This window comes from Arachis hypogaea, chromosome 15 (assembly GCF_003086295.3).
Source record: "Arachis hypogaea cultivar Tifrunner chromosome 15, arahy.Tifrunner.gnm2.J5K5, whole genome shotgun sequence".
In the NCBI taxonomy this organism is placed as follows: domain Eukaryota; kingdom Viridiplantae; phylum Streptophyta; class Magnoliopsida; order Fabales; family Fabaceae; genus Arachis; species Arachis hypogaea.
This window is the reverse complement of record NC_092050.1, coordinates 153,078,873-153,104,306: the sequence shown is the minus strand read 5'-3', so window position 1 is coordinate 153,104,306 and position 25,434 is coordinate 153,078,873. Positions and strand designations below refer to the sequence as shown.

Below are 25,434 nucleotides of genomic sequence, written 5' to 3'. Positions count from 1 at the left end.
TACTAATAAAAAATACTTAATTAATGAAGTACGAATACACTTAAATAAATATAAATTTAATTTTAATGTACTGATAGTATAAAAAGTTTTATAGAATCACCTAAATATATTCATTTGAGATGATCATTTATCGATAAATAAAAAAATAATTATTTTTACTGATATAATATTATGTAATTAAATATATATATATATATAATTATTTTATATTGATATACAGTAAATCAAAATTAATTCTAATATATATATATATAAGCAATATTTCAATAATAAATATTGCATAAAAAAAATAAAAGTGACAGATTACGTGCCTTAAAAAAAGATAAAAAATATGCAGATGAAAAGGAAAAGTAGATGGAGTAAATATATTTCTATCCAACTGCAATTAATATCTCAAATGTTCACACACATAACGCTACGTCAATGTATGTATTTGCAAAGCTTCAACAAGGAAGAGGACGTTGAGAATGGTAAGTCAAATGTGTATATGGGAAAAAGTTAAATTAAATGTGACGAAATCAATTTTTTTTAAGAATTTAATTTTAATGTATTATCAGTATAAAATTGTTTTATACGTATATCTAATATAATCACATAATTTCATATTATAAAAATAATTATCTTTTATATTGACTGCGTAAATGATGATTTGAGAGAACGGTTATGATTGCATGATTATGTAAAATATTTTACACTATCAATGCATCAAAATTTAATTCTTTTTTAATAGTTTAATTTGATAAAATCAACTACCTAATGATTATATTTCTAATATATTTTTCTATATAAGATTATCTTCTAAATTTAGATTTATATGATTCTTTACGTAGAATTTTTTTTTATTTATCTCATGCTATTTTTTTCCTCTTCTGGTAGAGATAAGAAAAATCAAATTCTAAATTTTTTAGTCATAAAAATTTTAATATATACTATATTATAAAATTATTTTTTTTCAAAAATTTAACCTGATAAAATGACTATAAAGTATATAAATAATTATATTTCTAATATTAAAATACATATTATATAAAAATTATTTTAGTATAACTATACTACAGTGACTATGATATTTTAAAAAGTATTGCTAAAATTAAAATAACGCCTTTTATTGTTAAATAACGCTTTTCAAAAAATATTACTTAAAAAAGTATTACCAAAATATTAAAAAATATTATTTTAATTTTAACAACACTTGCATATAATCATGTAACCACCTTAGCATAATCATACTAAAGTTCACCGTATAATTATGTGTCTGATAAAATAAATTTTTTATTATTATATTTATATAACACTATAAAAGTATAACACATTTATTTAAGTTCGTTAGTAAACACTTAAATTGATTTTCAAAAATTTTCATATTAGATAATTGGTTTTTTTTTTTTTTTGTGACTATATTAGATAATTTTAGATAATTGGTTTGAAACAAATTTTTATTCCGTAAAAATTTTTGAAAATTATTTTTATAGGATAGATTAATCTCTCAATCGCTAACAAATTTGATAATATACACGTTGAGTAAATAATTTTTAATAAATTTTATTATAAGACAATTATCAACAAAAATAATACTCAAAAATTTATAAAAAATAAAAATTTATTAAAAACTAAAATATCTTATCTAAATTTTTTTATAGATTAATTTAGGTATTTATTCAAGTTTTTAATTTAGAATTTAGTTTATATAAATAGTGTGTGTAATTAAAGCAATTTACACATGTATATTTGTGTACATGATTTCAAGTGCTACCGAAGTCAATTATCCCACTTATTATATATCGAAGTGCCAACAAACCAATTAAAAATTAGTTACCATTTTCAATAAAGGGTATAATAACTCCATGGTAATAAACAAACAAAATCATGCAATAAATTTATCATCTTCAACATCAACCTCCATCACCTCGAGACAAATTTGCTCATGCTTCCAACCTTCCAATTTCAAAAGCAGCGTTGACAATTTCAGTAAAATAAGGATTTGGATAAGAGAAATAATTGTTGAGAGAGAGAAACTTGGCTTCTATTCGATCCTACCCCCAAAGAATAATAAGACGAAATGTATGTAAAACGCTAAATATTTGTATCAAAATGCAATTAATATTCACATGAGTAGTTTTCATTAAAGAGAAATAATAACAAATTGTTTTTAGTATTTAATACTACAAAAGTAAAAATAAAATAATATCATTTATAATAATATTATAATAATTTATAGGAATAAAACGATAAATTACATTAAATCTGACTACAACTTTTCAATTTGGAAGAGCTTAAAAATAGAGTTTTAATTGAAGATATTTAAAGATATAATAAACATCTCTAATATACGTTTTAGCTTTGAATAACAAAATTCATGTATAGCATCTCAAATTCTCCGTCATAACTCATAAGGCTTTCTCTTCTCTCCCTTGTCCTTGTAAACCAAAGTCCACTACTGAAAAAAAATTATATTACTAACGAATTTATCGCTAGATTTTATCAACAGATTTTTTGTTACCACATTTATTCGCAAATATACCTTAAAATATGATTAATACCTATGATGCAGAGCCACTTACAGCGATACGGAACACGACACCACACGAGATACACCGGTACGCGAATTTTAAAATCTTATAAGACACGAGGACACGTATACATATAAAATATAAAGTATTTTTTAGATAAATCATAATGGTATTTTGATATTTTATTGATACTAAAATATAAATTAATTTTTTAATTATTTTTAATATCTTATTTTAATTATATCAAAATATTTAAAATATTTTTTGTTTTAATAAATAATAATATATACTATATCTAAATTTATTTCAAAAATATATGTTAAGAATAAGATTGAACACGCTGACATGTGATGGTATTTAGCTGTATCCAAGCGTGTCTAGTTAAGAATTTTTTATTTTTTATTAAGACACGGTTTAGACACAGCAGACACGCGTGTCGAACGAGTGTCGGTGAGTGTCGTGTTCAAAATGTGTCCAATACGCGGACACAACAACTCAGCGAAGTGTCCGTGCTTCATAGATTAATGCTAAAAAGATAAGTATAGTAGTTATGTATGTTTCACATGTATTTGCATGAATTATATTGAAACAAGATAACATAATAGTATCAAAAGTTAAAGGTGGTTACTTTTACGAAAATATTTTCATATAAAGATGATATTATGAATTGTTAAATAATTTAATATGTTTAATTGAATATATTTAGTTGAATTCATAATATCATTTTCGTATAAAGATATTTTTATAAAAATACCAAAACTAAAAGAGAAAAACAGTTAAGAGTAGTTAGTGTGTAAAGCTGTTAGCAAAGCAACCAATTCTTTTATATACAAAATGTATGTGGACTTTTTTAATTTAAAGAAAAAATTATTATTTACTCAAATAAATCTAACTACACAAGTTTACTGTTTTGAACATTTGGTTCCATTTTCGAAGGCTTAAAATGTGAAAACAATAATTATACGGTTTGCGTAGAGCATGACAGCAAAAACCAAAAAGACAGTAATGACATTAATCGAATGAATGTAGATAAACACATTGCGAAAAATCTAAATGAGCAGGTTAACATTGCATTATTTTCTTTAATTTTTCTAGTTAGTATTCCTATTTTCACAGACACCAAATCCATAAACTGAAACTCGTTTTTACTGCCATGGTCTTCGAAAATAAGAGAAAATTTCCCCATATTTTCGCTAGCTACAGGCGCCAAATTAATTGTCTATTTTTGCTGTCAGGGATTGCAAAAATGCAATCATGCTTTTGCAGCTAGCAATAGTAAAAATAGAGAGAATTTTGCTGAGATTTACTGCGAAAACTTTGTAATTTATATTTTCGCAGCCATGCAATGTAGAAAGTAGAAGCATAGGTAGTCAATGAAAATATTAAACAATATGAACAATAAATCTATCAGATGTTCAATTCATTAGATATGCGGATGGTTATTCTAATATTAAGATTTAAGTAAATAATTTGGAGATGTAGTGTATTTTACTTAAATTAAGTCAATTTTAGAGTCCATTGTTCATATTATTCAAAAAAATCATCAATTACCTAGCATAACTCATGTAAAAATAAAATTAAATGTTTAAAATGGTAAATCTGCATAATTCGATTTATTTAACTAATTAATAATTTTTTTTTTATTTATATAAAAAACAACAGAATGTGTTAAACCTACTCTAATTAAAGTATATATACAATACTGCGTAAGGTGTATTGAATCATAGGCAATCACAATAATATTCATTTTAACATATACTCTTCTTTCATCTCTCTCCGATCCCATAAACCCATTTCACATGCTAAGGTTCATGCGAACTTTTGATACATTCAATTACGTATCACTATATTGATAAAAGTATACTATTTAAATAAGAGTTTCGCTAAGAACACAATGAGTTATTTATATAATATGTACAATAATGAACTGTTTATTTGTTCCAATATAAATTAATAATGTAAATTAAACATTATTATCCCTAATTTTTAGTTGCTTTTTTGTGATTTTTACCCTCAATTTACTCCAAATTCTTTTACATTAACCCTTCATCACCCACCATTACCTATCCTCCAAAAAAATCCATTGTTTGTTCCGCAGAAAAATCCCCTTTCTTCGCTGTCCCATCGTGTACGCAGCAACCTGCGTTCTACCGCTTTGTTTCTGCGTGACGTGTAGCTTCCGTTCCTGCCGAACGGAACTGTCGCGCTCCGCCTCCTTACGTCAACGCTCTCACTGGAAGAACCTACGTCACTTCTCACACGGCCGAACATCTGTAACCTGCAACTGTCAGTGTCGTCGACGTGAGTTGCAACCCCGAACCCCGCGCTCACATCATCCCAGCGCTACTGCCTGGGTCTTGTTGAATTACTCGAAGAATAAACATCCACGAAAATTGAGAAAGTGAACATCCAAAATAATACAAAAATGAACATCTAATGTGAACGTGTATAAATCATAACCAGCAATCATCGTCTACAACTAAGCACCCAAGAATAACCATCCACGTTCACAGAGAAAGTGAACATCCGGTGACAGGAAGAAGGTACAAACCGGCTGTGATGGAGGCGCTGGACGTCCTGGTTGCTGTGGTGCTGCGAGCTCGACTCGCACAATATGCGCGTCCTCTTTACGTACGGTGGCTTGTGCGGACGACGGTGCCAGTCGGAAGAGTGTCGGTGCGATGTCCGACGGGACTGGTAACCGTGGCGGCACTGTACCAGTTTTTGCTTCGAGGAGAAAGTGAGAGAAGAGTTTACACCGTATTGAGAGAGGGAGATAATCCTAATTTGATTATGACAGAAATCATGATTTTATTCAAATTTTAAATGGAAAACTACTCAAAATTAATTAATTGCCATAACTAATAGGAATCATGATTTAATTCAAATTTTAAATTGAAAACTACTCAAAATTGATTAATTGTCTCTAATTTAATTCTAATTTCAATTTAATCCCATTGTAGACATTGTAAATATACATTAGCTCCTCATACTTTTTCTTTAAACAATCATTCAAAAATATATAGAATATAATTGAATTATGTAAGGTATTTCACATTATTAATACGTAAAAATTAATAAAAAAGATAATAAAAAGTACCGAAATAATTATTATTACGCCTTATGTATAATTATAAATTAAGTACTTTTCCAGGGATAACATATAGGAGCAGCAAAACCCGAAACCCTACATGGACCAGTTTTGGAGATGTCCCAAATACATTCTTTGCATACATTAACATCACGTTTAGCATCATAAATATCAAAGTGATGTACTCCTCCCCCCTCATACCAATTAAAGGTACAGAAGAACAATGATCTGAACCAAAAAGGGTTTGGATGGAAATAAAAACTCCAACTTTGACCAACTGGAACTACTTTGAACCCTGAATCCCAGTGTTTATCCTTGCATTCAATACCAAGCTGCATATTGTTCAGTTTGTTGTTCATGGTCACACGAATGGTCCAAGGAATAGCAGCAACGTTGAGATTGAAAGAAACAAGTATGAGCATTATCATGGAAATTGTTACTACAACCTTAGAGAGTGACGATGATGAGAGCGTCATCTTTATTTTGCACTATGTTGATGAATTTTGATGATGAGATCAATCAATCTATACATATAGAAGAAGCTAAGGCTTCTTTCTTTTTTCTTTTTTTTACTGCCTTGGTATCAATGAGCTGGCAATTATATTAATATTTAATTATTTCCATGTTTGGCTCTTATGATAAAATAGACAATAAATTATTAATAGTAATGTGAGGTATCTAATAAATATTATTATTTTAGACTAATACTTAAACCTTAATAATTTATACTCATATTTATAAAAATTTATACACATAAATCAACACAATATAAGTTACATTTATATTTATCAAAATCAATAAAATTTTTTTATTAAAAATAATTTAGTGTTAGTATTAATGAGTTACTGACCAAAACAATGAATAACAAAAATATTTGATAATAAAAATAAATTAATTAAAGATAATTAAAATTTATCTTAGTTAATATTTATTAATTATGATAATAATTAATAAATATTAAATAAAATAAATTCTAACTAATTTTTTTTATTTTTTAATATTATCAAATTAATAAAATCTACTGTAGCCTCAAGATTTTCTATTTGTCTTATACTTTATTTATTTCTTTACTTTAAAAAAAATTAAAAACAATAAATATCAAACTCTATATCTTTTGGTCATGTAAAATCGATCATATATCTCATAAAACCATTTATTTCAAAAAAAAAAAAATCTTAGATAAAATTATATAAATGTTTATATATCCTAACCTCTACCAAACAACTACTTAAGCTTTAATTTTGGCATAGGATAAAAACGGAAATTCCAACATATATAATATATTACAACCAATCAAAAGGAAGAAAATTAGATGAGATGGTGTTGTTGTTCCTCCAAAGCTCTTCGATCGCTGAGTTCCTCCACTTTTCTAAAATGATTCGATCAATTGGAGCCACCACCGCCATGGCTCTTCTCGACGGTGAGGGAATGGGAGTTGATTCACCTTCCAAAACTCGCCGGCATTCGGACAAGACAAGAGACAGTGGAAGACAGGTTCCTTCTCCAATCCGTAGCATGACTTGATTCATGGTAATAAAATCTTTACGAGAAAAAAAAAAGTTTTAAAAATCCAGTTATATATTATTATCCAAAACAAAGAATTTTAACATATATAGGATAAAATTAAAAAAAAAAAAAAGACGCATGCAAAAATTCACATTTCAAATAATCCAAAAAAAAACTCTTGCACGAAGATTGATATAATTAGTTTCATGACAATAATTAAGTACGACAAATATATAGTTTGAACCAAAAGAATAATAATGCTACATAAAATAAAATATTTTGAATTATATATATATTACATTATATTATTTATTACATGAAATGATTATTACATTGATAGGGAAAACATATATATAGCAAGTCCATTAATTATTCTTCCAAGGAAAACACTCAGGTTCTCCACCGGTAACTCTACATGGATGTGCTTCAAATATATCCCAAACACAAAGGTAAGAGCATCTATTTGGCCAATCACGTTTACCAACATAAATATCAAAGTAGTGCACTACTTCTTGCCCATTATACCATGTAAACATGCACCAATACAATGGCGAGAACCAAATGCGAAAAGGGTTATAAAACTCGAAGCTCCAACTCTCACCAACTTGAAGTTCTACGAACCCAAAATCCGAATGCTTGTCCTTGCAATGGAGACCAAGTTTCATGTTCAGTTTGTTGTTAATGGTGACTGTTATTTCTTTAGGAGGGAGAATGGAATCAACACTCATACCGACATTGAAATTGAAAGAAAGAACTATTGCCAGTATCATAAAAAGTGATGATGATACTCTCGTCATTTTGGATTTGGACGGTGATATTAATGATGTACTCATTTTTGCACAATATAATTAATGATGGGTTCATGATAATATCAGTTCGTAGAATGAAGACTATTCCATATATATATATATATACACTAGTATATTTACCCGTGTAATACGCGAGAAATGTTTACTTTCTTATATTTATATTTAAAATATATTTCTAAAAAAATATCATGAACATATTTAATATAAAAAAATAATGTTATTAATTTAAAAAAATAATTTTATCATTTATATAATAATAATAATAATAATAATAATAATAATAATAATAATAATAATAATAATAAGAATCATCATCGTATTTTTAATATATTATATGTGTTACAAAAAATTATTCTAATTTAACAATTCAACTAATATACATTCTATTCGGTGATTATTCTATTTTGTTTTTTTACTATTTATAGTCAAAATGAGAAGTTATTCTATTTGTAATTTTATATAAAATAAATTTTAAAAATATTTAATATTATTAAAAATATTTTTTTCTTAATAATTGTACACTTCCAAAACATCCATGGATAGCCAAAAAAAAATATCAAAATAAAATTATACCCAATACGTTAGGAAATAAAATCTCAAAATAACGTAAAATTAACTAATCACATAGTCGATATTTTCAACCAAGAAAAAATAGACTATATTATTTAATTATCAAAATTTAATTTAAAAATTCTATTTAATAGATTAACATATTCATTCCATAAGGTAGGTCTATACATTTAATTATAATATTTTTAAGACTAGAAAAAAATTATTAATTAATGATATAATGAATTAATTTTTTAATTTAATAACAAATAATTATGTATAATCGTAGTTTATATAATTTATATTTAGTGTAGTCAATAATAAATTAAATTATAATATTACGTTTTCCTAATAATATAATCATATCCGTTCTTAACATTAATTGATTTAAGGTATTATTACACGTATTCTAATTTTAATAATATATAAATATTTTTTTTCTCGTAATCATATATTAATAAGATATGATATAAAATATAATGATTATTAACAAATTTTACTATTATTAATTATTAAATGATAAGAAATATAATTATTTAAAATTAATATTTTCAAAAATAAAAAAGCAGAAAAGAGAGACAAGCATACTAGTATTAGAATGCGTCACATGTAAATTCCGCTAAATTAGTAAATAATTAGTCAATAAATTGAATTTTAATTAGAAAAATAAAAAATGTAAATCTAATATCAAAATAGGATAGAACTCTTCAAAACGAAAATTTTGACATCAATTTCAAAAAATTTGGCCCAAAATTAGACCGGATAAACCGAACCGATTGAATCGAACCAAAACCGGGCCCATAACTTAAAATGGGCAGAAGCATCTCCTTCCCCACTCAGCAACAAAAAACGCTGAAGACAGCAAGGGGGAGAGAAGAGCTCCAAACCCTCACCATTACTTCCATCTGCCATAACTTCTCCATTCGAGCTCCGATCGCTGCACTGTTTGCGGCCACGTGTCCAGCGTGTCGAGCTCTACGTTTCTATCGGATCAATTTTACGGGCAAGCCACAATCCTATCTCAGATTCTCTACCCCCTTTCTGATTCTTGAAATTGAGCCCTTGTAATGAGATTTTTCCGAATTCGGTATTGTAGGTTCGATTTAGCTTGCAGAGCTTATCGAGTTTGAGTTGCTATGTGCATGGGTGTGATAAGAATCACCTAAACCTTAGCCAATTCTTGGTTTTATTATGTGAATTCTGAATTTGAGGTATACATGTGTAATAGGTGTGAATTAAGTATATATATATGCATCGGAATTGAGTTGTGGACACTTGGAGTTCTTTTGAACATAACTTAATAGTGATGATGCATGGTGTAACACCCTAACTTTTAGCACCTAATGATCGTACTAAAAACTCAGGCATTACTTACCTCTAAACCTTTTTATTCTATATTATTTTTATTTAATATTGAGTCTTCGCGAATACGAACCGAAACTTTCACCAAGAAAACAAAGAGTCGGTACTTTAAATCATTTAATCACAAAATTATATATATCCACGTAGCATGATGTACATAGACTTACTCAAAGACCCTCAAATACAATTCCTACCCTTCTAAAAACTAAAACAATAAATGACGAGAGGAAAATAAAATCTAACAACTCAACTTGTAAAAAGAATCTTCTATGCTCTTGTAGTTCCGCACTAAGCCTTCGCACCTGTAGCTGAAAGGGGTGGAGATAGGGGGTAAGAACTGGGGAGTTCTTAGTAGGGTCAAGGTTAGAAGTTAAGTTCGTTTCATTATGTTCACAATCAATAACAATAGTCAACAAAGTATAATCCAACTCAGCAATTATAGAACATAGAATCCAATCACAAGTACACACAATCATAGAAAACACAATCACAAACAAATATGCGCAAACAAGTATGATGCATGTATATCCCTAGTGCAGGTAATGAGGTCATCTTTCGGTTTCGACCCGCTCCCGACGTAACTCAGCAACCTTTGTCTGAGTTTGGTTTCCAGTGTCATAACCTCTATAAGCAATCTTTGTCTTACAGGTACGACTCTATTAAGCCGATGAATGCAAACATAACCTCTGTAAGCAACCTCTGTCTTACAGGTGAGGCTCTCTCTAGCCAATGTATGTAGCGATAACCTCTGTAAGCAACCTCTGTCTTACAGGTGCGACCATCTCCTGGATTGGCCGATGTATCTCTGGAAAGCAAATCTTGGTGGACTCACCACTATAATTTTCAGCAGGTAAACAATCATCTCTGCTTCTCTCCTTTTCTTTTCGTTCTTTCTTTCTTTTAAAACCAAAATCAGCTCTTTGTGACATTCTCCAAAACCTTTTAAAACAATTTCACTTAAACCAATTCTTCTTTTAAAAGACAAAGGAAAATTATTTATTAGTTAAACCCATCAGCAAGGCCTCTAGACTTTAGGAGAGTGGCAACCAATCTCATTTTCTTGAGTTCATTATAAATGCTTAACAATCATTATTTTCTTAAACTAAATTTAATCAAATAAAGTTTCAAAATCAAATCATACAAATTAGAAGTTCCGAACCAATTTCAAAAGCAAAACCAATCCCAATCTCATCCTTAAAACTAATTCTTTAACTTTTTCCAAGACGTCGCAAAACGAAACCATTCAATTGAAATTCAATTACTTTTAAAGTTCACTAAAAATCCTCCGAATGAAATTCTTAAGTCAAATTCAAAATATAAGCTCTTTTCATATTTAAATTAACTTTAAAACATAATACTCTTTTTTCTAAATAATTTAAAGTCGTAAAATAATTCTTTTCAAAATAAATCGAACTCAAAACATATACTTTTCTTAAATGAATTAAACTCGAAACATAAGTATTTTCTTAATAAATCAAACAATATAGCTTCTCAAATCCAATCTTTTTCTAAATAACATTTCAAACAAAGTCTTAAATTTTAAAACAAAACCTCGGCAATATCTCCTCTAAAATTTGGACTTTGCCACCCTTCTTGGGTCCCTCCTAACTATTTCTCAAACTCTTTCAAATCATTTCCAATAAATCAAAACCATTTCTAATATCAAAATATTTATAAAATCAAACCAATTAAAAATCAAACCGCCTCCAAAATCAAACCATTTTCATATCTTAATCATATTATCAATTCATCAATTTATTTTTTATTAAATCTCAATGCCATCCTCAAATTTTACTAATTCTACTTGATCACCAACAACATTCCAGCCCCGAATTCATCAAAATAACTCGGTTCTTGGCGGCATTTAAACCGACCAAACCCCAAACTAATCACAAATATCAATATATCACAAAAATTCAACATAAATTCAGTCAAATTCAATCAACAATCAATTACAACATTAATTCACTTATCCAACACCAATTTAACCAACGATAAATTACCAAAACCTACCTCCGTACGAAATCAAACCAATGGGACCTCCAGAGAAGCTTTCTGACCGAGCTGCTAAAGAGAAAAACGTCAGCAATCGTCTGTGCCTCCTAGAATACTAGTTGGCCGAACTCAAGAAGTAGGAGAGCTACGTCACCGTCAACTTTCACTGATCAAAAGTAATGCCAACGTGTAGAGGAGGAGGATACGAATACTTTTATTGGATTAGATTTTTTATTGGAGTTACAGATCATAAGAAATCGAAGTCGGAAGCTCTCAAAGGTGCCATGGATTCTCTTTCTCACTCACAGTCACTTTTCTTTCTTCTTGTAACGTGAAGGAGAGATTATGAGACATTGGTGATGATGATTAATGAATGGTTAGGTGTCACAAGAGGTTGGATGTCACTTCCTCAAGTTGCTGAGTCAGCGGTTCAAGTTATAAATATCTTAAATGGATAACTATAAAAGTTGGATATATTAAAACACAAGTAATAATATATACGAGTTACTAATATAAATGGCATTAGCAACATGACAATAAAAAATATACGGTCAAGCATTAACAAGCTAAGTTCACCGGAGAATACCGATATTTACTTATACCGGCGGATATTGAGCTCGATAATATTATTAACTAAATTCTATTTTTAAATTAAAAAATATCAAATAATTAAATATATATATATATATATATATATATATATATTCAATTTATAAATTAATAAAATTATAGTTTTAATTATGTAAAATATTTCATTATAATAAAAATATATGTAAGAATCAAAATTTAATTGAACTCAAATATTTATAAAATGAATCTAATTACTTAAAAAATAATTTTCTAAAATAAAGAATTCTAATTTAAAAAATAATTTGTAACTTATTTATATTTATATTTTTAAAATTGCGGATTGTTATACGTGGGTCAGAGGTGGACCACAGGAATGAATAATGAATGCATGCAGTTTCTGCGTGGTTACAAAGTTGACTGACTTAGACTTACAACCACTATTATTGTCTCTCACTCTGACTCTTTCTCTTTATATATATTTTCTACTTTGTTTCTCTAGTTTTGATGATCATCTAACACTCCAACATATATACAACCTAACAGATAGCAGCTTGCTTCCATCTCATGGCTCTCCAATCCCCCTCCTCTGCCCATCCCTTTTCGTTTTCTTCTGTCAGCTATGCCTGAAAATACGATGTGTTCATTAGTTTTAGAGGCCAAGATACTCGCTACAGTTTCACTGGCAACCTCTCTAATGCTCTCTGTCACAAAGGAATTCACAACTTCTTTGATGATGGCTAGCTTCAAAGTGGAGAGGAAATCACACATGCACTTTTCAAGGCAATTCAAGAGTCCAGGATTGCCATCATTGTGCTTGCTCCTAACTATGCTTCTTTTTCTTTTTTCTTAGAGGAATTGGTCCATATTCTTCACTGCATCAAGAGAAACAATCGATTTGTTTTGCCGGTTTCCTTTAATGTGGATCCTTCTGATATTCGCCATCTGAAAAATAGTTTTGGAGAGGTAATGACTAAGCTTGAGAATAAATACAAGAATGTTATGAACAAGGTGGACACATGGAAGAAGGCTCTGAAAGAAGTAGCTAGTTTGTCTGGTCATCATTTCAAGGATGGGTAACTTCACTTCGTATACATCTTTCTGTAATTGTTTCTCATTATTACAATTTTGAATTGTAAAAGTATTTATGTGTATGTTTGTTGGACAGGCATCGATATGAACATGAGATTATTAAAAACATCGTAGAAGACATTTCAATAAAGATTGGACGTCTACCTTTGCCAGTGGCTGACTTCCCTGTTGGACTTGAGTTTCCAGTGTCAAAAGTAATTTCCCTTTTAGAAATGGATTCTACTGATCAAGTTCACATGGAAAGGATACATGGAATTGGTGGCATAGGAAAAATAACACTTGCTCTTGCTCTTTATAACTTGATTGCTGACAATTTTGAAGGTGTGTGTTTTCTTGAAAACTTGAGAGAAACTTCACAAAAATATGGGTTGGTGCATCTTCAAAACAATCTTTTTTGTAAGATGTTAGGAAAGGAGGGAGTCAAGATAATAGGTGTTAAGGAAGGAATTTCACAGATACAACGTAGACTCAGTCAAATAAAAGTTCTTTTAATTCTGGATGATATTGATGAGCATGAATAGTTGACAGCTATTGTGCGTTTTTCGTGCGATTAATGTATTTTTTGACCGTGCTGAGTATTTTCTATGCATTGCACGGTCATTCGCTAGTAGTCATTATAACTATGGATTCTTTTAAATATAACTTAATAGTGATGACGCATAGGTCAGAGGTGGACCATAGGAATCAATAATGAATGCATGCAATTTCTGCATGGTTGCAAAGTTGACTGACTTAGACTTACACCCACTATTATTGTCTTTCACTCTCACACACACTCTCTCTCTTTATATGTATTTTTTTACCTTGTTTCTCTAATTTGATGATCATCCAACACTCCAACATATATACAACCTAACATTTTGCTTCTATCTCATGGCTCTCCAATCCCCCTCCTCCTCTGCCCATCCCTTTTCCTCTTCTTCCATCAGATATGCATGGAAATATGATGTGTTCATTAGTTTCAGAGGTCAAGATACTCGCTACGATTTCGCTAGCAACCTCTACAATGCTCTCTATCGCAAAGGAATTCACACCTTCTTTGATGATGGCAAGCTTCAATGTGGAGAGGAAATCACACTTGTACTTCTCAAGGCAATTCAAGAGTCCAGGATTGCCATCATTGTGCTTTCTTCTAACTATGCTTCTTCTTTTTTTGTTTAGAGGAAAAGGTCCATATCCTTCACTGCATCAAGAGAAACAATCGGTTTGTTTTGCCAGTTTTCTTTAATGTGTATCCTTCTGATGTGTATCATCTGAAACATAGTTTTGGAGAAGCAATGGCTAAGCTTGAGAACACATACAATAATGTTAGGAACAAGGCAGACAGATGGAAGAAGGCTTTGAAAGAAGTAGCTGGTTTGTCTGGTCATCATTTCAAAGACGGGTAACTTCACTTCGTATACTTCTTTCTGTGATTTTTTCTCATTATTACAATTTTGAATTGTAAAAGTATCTATGTGTATATTTGTTGGACAGGCATCGATATGAACATGAGTTTATTAAAAACATCATGGAAGACATTTCAGGAAAGATTGTTCGGCTACCTTTGCCAGTGGCTAACTTCCCTGTTGGACTTGAGTTTCCAATGTCAAAAATAATTTCCCTTTTGGAAATGGATTCTACTGATCGAATTCACATGGTAGGGATACATGGAATTGGTGGAAAAGGAAAAATAAGCTCTTGCTCTTTATAACTTGATTGTTAACAATTTTTAAGGTATGTGTTTTCTTGAAAGCGTGAGAGAAATTTCACAAAAATATGGGTTGGTGCATCTTCAAAACAATCTTCTTTATAAGATATTAGGAAAGAAGGGAGTCCAGATAATAGGTGATAAACAAGGAATTTCACAGATACAACGTAGACTCAGTCAAATAAAAGTTCTTTTGGTTTTTGATGATGTTGATGATCATAAACAGTTGACAGCTATTGTGCATTTTCGGTGCGATTAATATATTTTTTTATCGTGTTGAGCATTTTTGTGCATTTCACGGTCATTCACTAGTAGTAATTACAACTATGTATTCTTTTGAACATAACTTAATAGTGAATAATGAATGCATTTAGTTTCTGCATGGTTGTAAAGTTGACTGAGTTGGACTTACACCCACTATTATTGTCTCTCACTCTCTCTCTTTATATATATTTTCTACTTTTTTTTCTCTGGTTTTGATTATCATCCCAAGTGAGTAGTAGTATGGAAGTAAGAGAGTAGTAGTATAATGGAAGATATTTGATTCACTGATCCATACAAAATTACACAACTAATTATAATGATGATCATGCTCTCAATAGCATTCCCCAACCATAAGAACCAGCCCTTGCTCCCCCAAACATGCATTGGTTTGTGGACGTTGGTGTTTCTAACACACTTTCTAGATGATAACTGTCAGTTAGGAAGGAGGGTAGGGAGGATTTGATATTAGCATTCGCCCAGTTATATGGTTGTCACCACTTGTGTTTTTTATTAAGGTAAGTGTGATGCTTCCCTTGCTTATGCTTGTTTGATTCAATATGAAATAGAGATGACCATTCAATATGTTACTTACTACTTTGAGCAACTATTTTGTATCATACATTTATATATTGAATGATTATGAATTCGTAACATAATGCAATTGCAAAGCAAATAGATAACCCTATTACCCACAGTCAATTTGAAACTTTATTCTTTGCTTTATCTTAACTCATTGATTTATAGATAAGAAGATGAATGTTTTTGAATCCTGATTTTTGTGGCACCAGAGAAACACATTATGTTGCATCAATCAATATAGGCCAAGCTTGTTGCATTCCCATTTCTAAGAGAATGAGCATTCATTTTGGGACATTAAGCAACAATTTATATGATACTGATTCATTCCGAATTTAACAGAAGACTAGGAGTAAAAACAAAGGACAATTGCAAACATATTCCATTCTTTTTGGTTGAAATGAAAGAAAGTGGATACTTGATGTGTGCCTCCATCCTTATTATTTTGAACCTGGCATGTGCCGGGTTTTTTTATCTGACCTATGCTTTTCAAATGTATGAGAAGCATGGTTGATGTGAAGAATGTGGATGTGGACTGGTCATTGAGATGTTGGTTATTATAAAATCCATTCATGAATGAAATTTTTTTCTTCCCTTGAATGGATCTTGATGTGCTACCAATTTCAAGATAGGAAGGTTGAAATTAAAATTCATCTTTAATATTAGTAGTTGTGATAGCAAGCATGCATGTCATTCGTTGGAATTCTCTCTACATTATTGTGTTATACGTAAACAACTTAGAGGATTTTAGTTGTTATTTTTAGCATGCATCCTAACTTGGCCTTTGCTCATTTTGTTCAAATTGCTGAATTTTTATAATATGAGGTAGATACTGTCGTTAAATTTGGCACTTATTAGTACAATGTGCAGCAACAACTTATTTGATATATAGATGCAGAGAACAACTGTAACACCACGTTACCCTAAGCCTTACCTCTAGCCGTAAAGTAAAGGATAACAAAGTGCCACAACAGTTCTAATGCTTATAATATATAATATATATCCAAGAATTTATAGAACTAAAAGCCCGATGAAGGAATAAAGCTCAAAGTCGTATAAAGCGGAATTACAATATGCGAAACGTTCGCACGATACTAAACGCGTAGGCATGGACGGAACAAGACATAATGAATATAAAACTTTGTCGATAGCTCCAGGATACACAAGGTAATACTTAAATTAAACAAGACATATATATATAAGCATAAAATACCAAAAAGAGAACTAGTCACAGCGTGCGGAGTTTAGGCCGGCTAGTCAAACTGAAATACAAAAGAGTTTTGAAGTTTTAAAACAGCAACAACCTATCTCTCAAAGTTTTTAGAAATAAAGCCTCTAAGGCAACAAGGTTATATAAATACAAAGGATGAGAGAGTGACTATATCAAAATAAAGCAGAATAAAATAAAGATGAAACCATACTCCGCTCTGTCACCATCTCACAACTCACTAAGGTGGGTTACGACCTGCATCTGAAAAACAACAACATATGGTATGAGAACCGGATGTTCTTAGTATGGTAACAGTGCCCAATATGTAAGATGTAAGGTTCCGGGATGCCAAAGGCAATCCTAGAACTTCACACCAAATAGATATTCAAGCTTAACAAAAAAAAATAAATAAATAACTTAAACTATAAATAGGGGAATCTACTTAAGGGATTTCTAACTAATACTAGTCACCATTGTCCCACAACCTTCACCAACCTACCCTCCGTGCGATCCTATCACCACCGCTTATCGAGCCTCCTCAATCACAGCAGAAGACACAGATAATGCATACAAGTAAAGCACAAGTAATATACATATACAGCAAGTAATCAAATAGCAAGTAGACATGTGATTCATGTAGGCATACTGAAGATAAGCAAAGCAAACAAACACATAGAAAATACATATGATGAATGCTTGTCCTATTGGCTCGTGATATCACTTGTTGGTCTATGAATGCCAACCTGACACATTCTTTTGGATGTAGCCTTCCTTCCACGCCCAGAGATATAGACTCTGCACACTCATGCAGCAGAGAAATCTACCACGCCGGGAATATAGGCTCCGCACACCCATGCAGCAGGGAGTCTGCTACGCCAAAGATATAGGCTCTGCACACTCATGCGACAAGGAAGGAAAATCACAACTGTCTCATCATAAATCATTCCAAAGATATAGTGTTGGGCACACTCTTACAGCAGAAAAATTGCCACGCCGGAGATATAGGCTCCGCACACTCATGTAGCAGAAAAACTGCCACGCCGGAGATATAGGCTCCGCACATTCCCATATAATCCAATAATTTCATCATTCCTTTCCAAGTTCTCAACTCATCATAACCATCATCGGTTTCCAATTTCTCAAATTATTATCAACACCTCTTAATTTCTTTGAATCATCACCAATATAATACTCCGCCCGCTCAACCACAACTTTATAAACCTAAGTCCCCGTCTTCTAAACTCATATAAAATTTCATCTATTTAAGTATCTAACTCATCTTTAATAATATTAGAACCTAATTACTAGATAGTACTCTTAAACAGCATGTGGAAGAAGTTTGAAAAGTTAGAATACCCTTAAAAACGAAGAAAAAACATTTTTCTGCAAAACAGGCCTATGCGCACGCATGCACATTGTATGCGTACACATGCATACAACTTTTCCGATTTCGCGTACCCATTGGTGGCAAATAGAATGGCACGCTCGCGTATGGGGTGTTCGGGTACGCATACTCCCCCATATTTAACCCTCTTGCGTACGCATACACATGTACGCGTATGCATAGGTACCAAACAGAATAGCTTGTATGCGTATGGGTGGTTTGCGTACGCATGCACTCCCCGACTTAGAAAATTTTGCAAAGTTGCAGAAATCAGTTTTAAACCCAAAACTTTAAATGTTCATAACTTTCTCTACAAAAATCTATTTTCATCAAACTTTATATCAATTTAAAGATCTTTGAATGAACTTTAATTTAAGACAAATTTCAACCAATTTCAAAAACTGAGGCTCAAGTTATGATCCGTCAAAGTTCACCAAAAATTAACTAGGTTCTCAAACTTCCAAAATTCATAACCAAACCAAATCAAAGCCTACTCAATCATCATAAAACACCACCACACACAACAATTTACCCTTTCATATCATTTCCATCAATTTCAATACCTATTTCACTCAACCTTTCCACCATAAATCAACACAAAATCCATAATTCCAATTCAATACTTCCATACCAATAATTCACACAATCTAATTCCTCATATACACCCTTCATCAATTTACAACATCATCACATCACAATCATTATATCACAAGTATCATCCACACAATCAATACTTAATTCATCATCTACATTCATTACCCAACATCAATAATTTCCATCATAATTCATCAAAATCATCATACATCATCAATCCAAATAAATTTCAACAACCAATTTAATCCTATCCTAAGATCCACTAGCCTAAGTGTCCAAAAACATTACATATTACATAAAAAAAAAAACCGAAACCATACCTTGGCCGATTCTCACGCAACTCAAAACACCAAGCAAAGCCACCAAGCTCAAAACCACCAAGCATCACTCCAACAAACTCCAAAACTCAATCCAACATCATACAACACATCACATCAAACATAGGGTTCACAAAAATAACTAAACACAAGAGTTTAGTGAAACATTACCTTATCCAACGAGATTATGGGCAAAACCCAACAATATTCCAATGCTAGATCACCCCTAAACAAACAAAACACACAGAAACTCAAAAATCCAAAGCCATTTTCGAGTTTTGGGATAGAGCAGAAAACTGAAGCTAGAGAAAGAGTTTCTTACCAGAAAAGCTTAGTTAGAAATGACGGGCTCGACAAGAGTTTCGCATGGCAGCAAACAGCTCGTCAATCGGAGTTCCGTAGCTCAAGATATGGCAGGTGAATAGTACCCTCTCATCTTCTCTCATGCTCGAACCCTCACTCTTTCTTGGGGGAGAAATGAGCTGAATGCTCATTAAATGGCCTTATATATATTGGACTTTGGATCCGGTTTGGACCCGATCTAACCCGTTAACATTTTTAGCCCGTTTGACCCACTTTGGGCCAAAACCTTTAAGATTAGCACCCGGTTTTCAATTCTAAAATATTTTTGTCCTTTCAAAACAAAATATTCAATTTTCAAAATCTTATTTTTCAAAATACGCGGTACTGGATAGACTAGAGCCGGTACTGCCAATTTTTACAAAAATTTTTCATAAAAGATACATTTTTCCACTCAAAAAAATTTATTGAATTCAAATTTCACCATTATATTTTTAAAATATCATTTCAATATTTTCAAATCTAGTTTGGACAGTTAAAAATTATTATTTTATTAAAACGGTTAAGCCGATTCTTATAGTAACTATGTATAGGTTTGTTCTTATTCATGTAGCACAATGATGAAAGTGAGTTTGGAGCGATGAATTTGTGTGTGCTCTCATAACGAGTGAAAAAATTGAATGAAAGGCAAGAGAATTACGAAATACAACAACAACAATAAAGCCTTGTCCCACTAAGTGGGGTCAGCTACATGAATCAAACGACGCCATTGTGCTCTGTCATGTATCATGTCTACAAAGAGACCGTTTACATGTAAATCTCGTTTGACTACCTCATGGATGGTCTTCTTAGGTCTTCCTCTGCCTTTCGCCCTTTGTCCATCTTCCATCTCATCCACCCTCCTGACTGGATGTTCTATCGGTCTTCTTCTCACATGTCCAAACCACCTGAGACGCAATTCAACCATCTTTTTCACAATGGGTGCTACTCCAACTCTCTCCCTTATATCTTCATTCCTTATTTTATCCAATCGCGTATGATCACTCATCCATCTCAACATCTTCATCTCTGCCACACTCAGCTTATGTTCGTGCTCCCCTTTAGCCGCCCAACACTCCGTACCATACCGCATAGCCGATCTTATAGCGGTGCGATAATAAAAAAAAAATCTAAGGACCAACTATAATATAAGCTAACTCAATCAATTCTTTTTTATTTCTAATTTTGAAATTAAAAAAATTAGAGTAGTAAGAGATTGTTTTCGTTTTTTTTTTTTCTTAAAACGGACCTATTTTTCAACTAGTTAACTCCACTTCTAATTGATTATCTACGGGAACTCGGACTAACTATAGTAGTCACTAACTTACTATAACTGATGCTGACTACTCTTAACAGAATCATAACAAATTAATTCTTAACAAATAAGTTTAATACTACCAACTTGGACAGCATTAAATTAAGAGCTATGTATAACTATTTATTAGTAATATATTAAAAGCGAGCTAAAGATAACTTCTAAATTTATTCTTAGTCTCCTAGATTTTTAACATGATGCCCGTCAACTTAAGTGGCTTTAGATTCATTGGTAACTTTTTACTCCTCTCTTCATATATCTCATTATTTATTTTTTACACCTTAACGTCCCATTAAATTTATCAAACGTTACTAGGAATACATCAATGTCAATTCTACCTTAAGGTCCCATTAAAATTATGAAACGTTACGCCTAATAAAGGTCTCACTAAAATCAATGTAAATTTCATCTTAAGTTTCCATTAAAATTATAAAACGTTACACTTAATAAAATTCAATGTACAAGAAAAAATTAATTTATTCTTAAGATCCCACTAAAATAATCAAATGTTACAAGAAATAAAAAATAAACGTATAAATTTTGTTAAGCTTCTACTAAAGTTAGGATAACCAATCTATTTTACATATAATCAATTGTAACAATAGTTTTAAAATGTAACTAAACGAATTTTTAAATATAATTAAATATAACATAATTATATTTTATATAATTAGATATTACAACAATAACTTTAACGGTCATAAATAACAAAGAACAATATAAATATATGTACATTTAAATACATAATTTTTTTTTAGTCCTACTAGAGAGACAATAAGGTATCTATACAATATGTACAATTGGCTGTTTATTTGGCCTAATATATATTAATAATGTAAATTAAACATTATTATCCCTAATTTCTAGTTGCTTTTTGTGATTTCTACCCCCAATTTACTCCAAATTTTTTCACATTAACCCTTCATCACCCACCATTACCTACCCTCCAAAAAACCCATTGTTTGTTCCGTAGAAAAACCCCCTTTCTTCGCCACTCCGCCATGTGCGCAGCAACCTGCATTCTACCGCTCTGTTTCTGCGTGACGTGTAGCTTCCGTTCCTGCCGACCGGAACTGTTGCGCTCCGCCTCCTTGCGCCAACGCCCTCGCCGGAAGAACCTCCGTCACTCCTCACGCGGCCGAACATCCGTGACCTGCAACTGTCAGCGTCATCGACGTGAGTTGCAGCCCCGAATCCAGCGCTCGCATCATCCAGCGCTGCTGCCAGGGTCTTGTTGAATTACTCGAAGAATAAACATCCACGAAAACTGAGAAAGTGAACATCCAAAATCATACAAAAACGAACATCCAATGTGAACGTGTATAAATCATAACCAGCAATCATCGTCTACAACTAAGCACCCAAGAATAACCATCCACGTTCACAGAGAAAGTGAACATCCGGCGACAGGAAGAAGGCACAAACCGGCTGTGATGGAGGCGCTGGACGTCCGGGTTGCTGCGTTGCTGCGAGCTCGACTCACACAATATGCGCGTCCTCTCTACGTACGGTGGCCTGTGCAGACGACGGCGCCAGTCGGAAGAGTGTCGGCGCGATGTCCGACAGCGAATGGTAGCCGTGGTGGCACTGTACTAGTTTTTGCTTCGAGGAGAGAGTGAGAGAAGAGTTTACACCGTATTGAGAGAGGGAGATAATCCTAATTTGATTCTGACGGAAATCATGATTTGATTCAAATTTTAAATGGAAAACTACTCAAAATTAATTAATTACCATAACTACTCAAAATTAATTAATTACCATAACTAACGGGAATCATGATTTAATTCAAACTTTAAATTGGAAACTACTCAAAATTGATTAATTGCCTCTAATTTAATTCTAATTTCAATTTAACCCAATTGTATATATTGTATAAAATATACATTGGCTCCTCATACTTTTTCATTTTTTTTTATGTAATCAGATATTACAATGGAAACTATAACGGTTACAAATAACAACTTCTATCTTTGCATTATACCATAGAATTCTCATTGTATTTTTATCTCTTCATAATAACCTATCTTTATATAATATTATAGGATTCTTTTTTTACTTTAACTTTTTATATTCTCTTACCCTTTATTTTTATGTAGGTTACATTATTGTTTTCAATGCTAATATTAATTTTTTTTAATATGTATGAATTTAATTAAAAACTTATTTCTTCTCTTCTTCTTTCATACTTATTACTCATTCTTATATTTACTATATAAATCAACATTCACTTCACACATTTCTTTTTTTATCTCTTCTCACATTATCTCATACCTCTTTTTCTTTCTCCTTCTCCCTCTCAATTCTTGCTAATTTTTTGCATAACTAGAATCTAGTTCATAACCATAGTTTTTTTATTTTTATTTTTTTTTAATTTGTCAAACGTATGTATTAGGTGATTGTGTGATTGTATTCATTAGTTTTTCTATTTCTTTGTGTAATTGTATTCATGAGTTATGTATTGTCTTTGTCGCCTATATATAACTTCTTTTTCCTTTTAACAATTTACATTTTTTTAATATCATTTAGTTGTAATAATATCGATGAAAATACATGTTGTCATAATTCATGAAAAATAAAATTAAAAAATTAAATATCATTTTTGATTATCAAAACATTAATAATATCCATACTTGTATTTTATCTAATAGTTTTATCATTGTACTATAATATTAAATATAAACTAAAAACATAAAAAAAAAAAACAAAATTAACTATTTAAAGAATAAAAATAAAAAAATAATTATATGAAATCAGGTGAATAAACTTCAATTAAATTTTGTTATTACTTATTATAATATATTAAAAGAGAGCACAACGTAGTTTCATAATCATTCTTAAACATTTGATTCACTCTACGTTACCACATAAGTTTTTTTTTTTTTTTTCGCTAGATGACATAATCTTCTATCTTGCATTATGTCATAGGATTCTCATGGTATTTTTATCTCATCATATTAACCTATCTTTCTATAATATTATAGGATGGATTTATTCTTAATCTTAACTTTTCATATTTTCTTACCCTTTATTTTTATGTAGGTTACACTATTACTTTTAATGTTAATGTTAATTCTTTTTTATAGGTATAAATTTAATTAAAATCTAATTCCTTCCCTTCTCCTTTTATACTCATCGCTCATTTTTATATTTACTATATAAATCAACATCCACTTCACACATTTTTTTATCTTCTCTCACATACTTTCATACTTCTCTCTCTCTCTTTCTCTTTCTCCATTCTTGCTAATTTTTTGCACAACTAAAATTTAGTTGATAACTATAGTTTTTTTATATATATATATATAAATTTACTAAACGTATGTATCAGGTGATTGTATGCTTGTATTCATTAATTTTTCTATTTCTTTGTGTAATTGTATTCATAAGTTATATAGTGTCTGTCATCTATATATCACTTCTTTTTTCTTTCAATAATTTACATTTTTTTTAATATCATTTAATTGTAATAATATTGTTAAAAATACATATTATCATAATTCATAAAAAATTAAATTAAAAAATTAAATTTCATTTTTTTATTATCAAAACTTTAATAATATTCATAGTTGTATTTTATCTAATAGTTTCATCACAGTACCATAGTATTTAAATATAACCTAAAAAAAAAAGCAAAAGTAACTATTTAAAAATAAAAATAAAAAATAATAATATAAAATCAAGTGAATAAACTTTAATTGAATGTTTTTATTATTTATAATCTAATTTATGTATAATTTTTTATAATTATTAAATTTTGAATTTATTTTATTTTAAATTGTCATTTATCATCAATCATTATAAAATTTAAATTGATAATTATATGCTACTAGACAAAATTTTAAATTTCTTAATTAATTAAACTTAATTCATATTATTATTCAATTAAATTATAAAATAACGGTTAAGCACAATTATTCTCTATATTAAAACAGTATATTTTTTCTTTGTATATCTTTTTTGTTGAATAATAATATTATTATATATAAATTGTCAAATTAAATGAATATATTGTAGAATATTTTTTACAAATTAATTTCTAAGTTTAATATTAATTTACATATTATTTAATATGTCCCTAAGCAATATTAGCATTTTAAATTTATACTATATAATATAATTAATTTAGCTCTCTGCACATCAGTCTTAATCTCTAGTTTATTGTTAATGGTGATACAAATGGTGTGAGGAGGGAAATCTCCTAAACCACTTATACCAACATTGAACTTCAACAAAATAAGTATAGCCAATATTGTAGAAACTGATA

The 25,434-nt window shown here is 30.4% G+C and overlaps 2 protein-coding genes and 1 pseudogene across 2 annotated transcripts; 2 read left to right on the top strand and 1 right to left on the bottom strand.

Moving 5' to 3' along the window:
* Positions 1 to 5,648: 5,648 nt before the first annotated feature.
* Positions 5,649 to 6,077, bottom strand: LOC140179435 (S-protein homolog 5-like). The gene has a single exon (XM_072218317.1). The coding sequence runs from the start codon at positions 6,075 to 6,077 to the stop codon at positions 5,649 to 5,651; it is 429 nt and encodes a 142-aa protein (XP_072074418.1).
* Positions 6,078 to 6,918: 841 nt separating this feature from the next.
* Positions 6,919 to 14,002, top strand: LOC112749288 (disease resistance protein RPV1-like). Its single transcript, XM_025797548.1, has 4 exons — positions 6,919 to 7,111; positions 7,811 to 7,932; positions 13,134 to 13,465; positions 13,558 to 14,002. The coding sequence occupies exons 1-4, from the start codon at positions 6,919 to 6,921 to the stop codon at positions 14,000 to 14,002; spliced, it is 1,092 nt and encodes a 363-aa protein (XP_025653333.1).
* A 352-nt stretch (positions 14,003 to 14,354) lies between these two features.
* Positions 14,355 to 15,174, top strand: LOC112749287 (toll/interleukin-1 receptor-like protein; annotated as a pseudogene).
* Positions 15,175 to 25,434: the final 10,260 nt, after the last annotated feature.